At 33.0% G+C, this 4,244-nt stretch overlaps 2 protein-coding genes across 2 annotated transcripts in view; both read right to left on the bottom strand.

Moving 5' to 3' along the window:
- Window positions 1–924, bottom strand: part of LOC117119267 — a 3,707-nt gene extending 2,783 nt beyond the window's left edge. The window contains exon 1 of the mRNA XM_033264069.1: window positions 561–924. Within this exon, the coding sequence (XP_033119960.1) occupies window positions 561–909 (349 nt within the window). The 5' untranslated portion in view covers window positions 910–924. The remainder of the gene's footprint in view (window positions 1–560) is intronic.
- LOC117119262 lies at window positions 920–4,221 on the bottom strand. The gene is made up of 5 exons (XM_033264063.1): window positions 3,607–4,221; window positions 2,782–2,805; window positions 1,904–2,434; window positions 1,384–1,447; window positions 920–956 (listed from the first exon to the last, which is right to left on the bottom strand). Exons 2-5 carry the CDS (start codon window positions 2,789–2,791, stop codon window positions 920–922), a joined length of 642 nt encoding a protein of 213 aa, XP_033119954.1. The 5' UTR covers window positions 2,792–2,805; window positions 3,607–4,221.
- Window positions 4,222–4,244: the final 23 nt, after the last annotated feature.

Raw genomic sequence — 4,244 nt, 5'->3', positions numbered from 1 at the left:
GTGATGGACCTCATAACTGTTTTTCAAGAGATCTCTGTAAGATGTGTATACTTTGTCTATATTTCTCCTTATCGTCGTTAAAATTTCCCCTTAGCAGCAGTATTTTCGCCTTAAGGTATTATTTCTAACCCTTTCCATTGTTATCGTTTCGCCTATGGTAGTATATAGTCGTATACCCTAACCCACCCAATGTTGCAAGATATGGTTTGATTATTGTCAGACAATTGTATGAGAAAATGCTCTAGAATGACATGGTGGTCCAACGATCTTGTTGACCTAAGAAATACTATCTAAGTGTTTCATTGAGAAGGTTTCTGTTGCAAATGTTAGATTTTAAGCAAACAGAAAATGTATGTGGGCGCTAGATGACAGTGGTGGCGCCAGGATTTGCCGCTGGGACAGGGAAATTTCCCGATGACAGCATAAGTGGGCGAGCTTGCATAGTAATCATAACCTTTTCTTTGAACTAATATACTTTAGCAAGAAGCCTTTCATTCTAATATAAACATATTTTAAACATTTTATCCAATTGCCATAAATTCATTTCCATATTTTCTCACCTTTTTCCTTCAGCCTACTCAGTATAATTTTGTATTCATTTTCATCGATGTATGTCATCCATTCATTTAAGAACTCTTCCTGATGTTCCTTTGGGACTAATATGTGTGCCAAACCTTTTATGAGCTTTCCGCTAGAATGTATTTCCCATAGGTGCATCAAAGCATTAGGATCAATTACTGATAGATAAAATACTATTGATCCTCCTTCCATCTTCTTCAGATTTAACCCACAATCTTCATAAAATTTGGTAAGTTTCTCATATATGTCTGTAAATTCTTTCATTTCCGTCACACTCAGAGTATGTCTATGTTCATAAAGTTTGATTAAAGATCTAAGAGCTTGTGTCATTGATTGACCTTCAGATTCTCTTCTGCACTTTAATTTTACAGAAATTTCTTTAAAAAATAAAGATAAAATAAATCATATTAATTATTAGACAATCCAGCATACAATCTACTTAATGTGGTCAGCCATCAACTCTACTGTTGAATGAAAATCAGAATTATCCACTCAGATTGAGAGTTGTCACATCATTGGTGGGGGGGTGGGGGTGTAAAAATATATAACTCCATGGAAATGAATGATGAAGCAGTAGAGTTGTAGTATCATTTTCATGTACTGTAGGTGGCAGACCTGTTGTAACCCAGATATTATGTAACCTGGAATCTTTTTGTAGATCTGCAGCTGTTTCACATCCTAGCTATTTTGTACTGTGTTTTACCATGCTTTCCTTTTTGTTAAATTTTAATTTGTTAATGTGGTTCTTTCTTACATGAACTTGGAGAATAACTATTATTATTATTATAATCATGACAACCATACTTTACATGAACACATGTATCATTACCTTCACCATGTCCATAGTTTGAAGTTGCATTTGGGATGTCTGTAAATAAAAAGTTTACTGAATATAAAATGACATATTTAAAAGTTAGGCAAAATGGTGTCTCCATTTGGGACTGGAGTATCAGATCATCAATGAATTCAAAAATATCAGTCAATCCATCGGATTATTACACCAGCATAGACACTGCGATGAATAGAAGATTCATAGTGAATGAATATCCTAATTTACTGTCCATACCTTTGATGATGAATTTAATAGTATAATATTTTTATCATTATTGCTCCAAATACAGGGGGAGGGCAAAGTCCCATAAGGAACACTTATTAAAGTTTCATTAATTCCTAATCAGATTTGCTAACAAACTTAAGTTTTTTTAACTGATTGAGAGATTTAAGAAGCATTGCTTTGTTGATTCCTTTTTTTACTTTAGGACATTCGATCCTTGCTGGTATTAACAATATTAAATTTATATAAAATGGCAATTACATTGAATACCTTCAGTTAAAGCTTTAACAGCATTTTGGAGTTTAAGGGTATTTAGATTTTTAATGAAGGCGTCCAATTTTCCTTCACAGATTATCATGTTGTGCTCCAAATCCACAACCAAACTCCATGTGTCTGCATATTCCTTTACTGGTTCATTATAAAATCCACTGATCTTTTTTAAATCTTCATCAATCAGTGCCATCCCAAGCTTCATAACTTTCTGTCTGTGATGCGTAAATTTTGAGATTTCTACATCTTTAACACTTTGAAATTCTGGCAGTATTTTTTTGATAATTATTTCCAAGCCATACTGCTTTGTTATGTTTATGGTATCATAGAGAAGCTTTAAATTTGTTGAGTGTAGATCCCCAGAAGCAATCAACAAATTCATGAGGTCCATCACCTTGGAAGCCTTATTCAACTCATAACTGTTTTTCAAGAGATCTCTGTACAAAACTTTCAGCATATTGATGTAGCCAAGCTGGTCATACCATTCTGAAATAACTGACAACACCTGTCTGAAAGCACCATCAGGGTTATCTATATTAAGAAAAAATAGAGATGCCTCATACTTATTCTGTCCTTTCATTTTCACACTCTACAATTCATCTGTTTTTTTTTTTTCTCGCTCTGAAAATTGTTTGATAGTTTCTAAGTTATTTAGAAAGGTATTTGGTGGAAGCTTCCAAATTGCCCTCTCTTTGGAATGGGGTATAATTTTGATCAAGTTGGGCAAGTCAGCTTACACTTTTCTTTAACCCAATCTTGCTGTCATGCCAAACAGAAACTATAAAGGCAGTTGAGGGATTTAGGATTTTGAAGCCTCTAAAGCAGATGGTACACTCTAATACTTCTCATCAACATTTTTAAGAACTGATTCAACTTACTGGTATCCATCTTGAAATATATTCCTGTGAATTCAAAAATAATTGTTAATAATTACAGTATTATCAATTGGACTAGGTAAATAATAATATAGTAATAAAGTTTTTTTGTACAAAAAAGCTTGTATAGATACCAGGTAGTGAAGGCACAAATAATGATTTTAGATATGATAATGATGTGGTAGGTGTTAGCCAGAGCAAAACAAATCTCACAAAAATATGGATGGGCAGACAGACTTTGAACCGCTGTTAAAAGTGCTTAGTAGATTATTATACTCTAGTAATTAATGTTACTAAGCCAGAGATTTTTTTTTTATTACCATAGCTTGATATCAATCCAAGTAAAGTTTTTTTATGACCTCGTTTTTGCCAATTCACCCACCAGCCCACACCCAATACCAGGGCTGCCGAGAGTGGCTGCGGTGCCCAGGACAGCTTTGTAGCGGGGTCCAGGGTCAGAGCTACGGCCTTTTGATTAGAGGACAAGTGTAATCGATTATAAAATGCTTAATTAATTTCACCAGGTCATGAACATTAAAGTATAGAAACATAAAAAGTGAAAGCTATCCTTCCTATCAAACGAGCTGAACAGATTCATGATAAATCAAAGTTTAATAATAATTTTATTAATTTAGTATTTATTTAACAAACAAACTATTCCTGGTTAGTAGTTTCATATGGTTTCATCGTTAAAATACAACAGTATCTTTATTTCCAGTTGCAGAGGGCCTAGGCCTAATGTTAAACAAACTTAGAGGGGTGGGGGAAGTCTGTTATTGTCTTTTGCAAACCTCCATTCCACCATTTAAAAATGTAAGAAATGTTTACCTTAAAAATTCTCTGAGCTGTTTTCAGTAAGGTACTAATTTTGAACAGTCTCCAACCAGAGAGATATACTTTAATACTGTATCCTCCAACAGAAGTTGGTTTTTCAGGGCTTATCTTTGGTCTTATGATTTGCTGGAGGTGATTTCATTGTTAAACAATGAATGAGAGACTTTGAACTGCTGTAAAATAGTAGATTATTATACCCTGAGTAAATAATGTTACAAAGTCAGAGACTTATTTATTACCATAGCTTGATATCAATTCAAATTTTTTACTATGTTATTTTTACTATGTATTTGCTTTTCAAAATTCTGTAATAATCCTTATATTATGGTTGTTTAAAAGTCTGTAAAAATACTGAAAATATAAATTGTTTGATTAATTAAAGTAATATTTATTGAATTTATTTATTTTGAGAGGTGTCAAGACTAGAAGTTTCGTAATTCGACACTGAATCCTGACATATACGTGATTAGTTTAAAAGTTTTCCACAGACAACTTGATTTCTTGCTTCAAACAAGGTATCCATTTGTAGAAGTCTTATGAAGATAACCCCATCAAAGTAAACATAAATAAAAAGGCAGGGGACTAGGACATACCTTAAAATTTCATTGACAAAGATTGAATATGTTAAATAC

This window comes from Anneissia japonica, unplaced genomic scaffold (genome assembly GCF_011630105.1).
Source record: "Anneissia japonica isolate Jap-2015-1 unplaced genomic scaffold, ASM1163010v1 scaffold288034_len148288_cov120, whole genome shotgun sequence".
In the NCBI taxonomy this organism is placed as follows: domain Eukaryota; kingdom Metazoa; phylum Echinodermata; class Crinoidea; order Comatulida; family Comatulidae; genus Anneissia; species Anneissia japonica.
This window is presented reverse-complemented; position numbering and strand designations above follow the sequence as displayed.

Excerpts from the sequence above, each read along its gene's own strand:
- LOC117119262 (XM_033264063.1), bottom strand. Across the intron at positions 1,448-1,903 it reads TGTTAAAGCTTTAACTGAAG|ACATCCCAAATGCAACTTCA; the intron begins GTATTCAATGTA and ends TTTTATTTACAG. Across the intron at positions 957-1,383 it reads GATACATGTGTTCATGTAAA|AAATTTCTGTAAAATTAAAG; the intron begins GTATGGTTGTCA and ends TATTTTTTAAAG.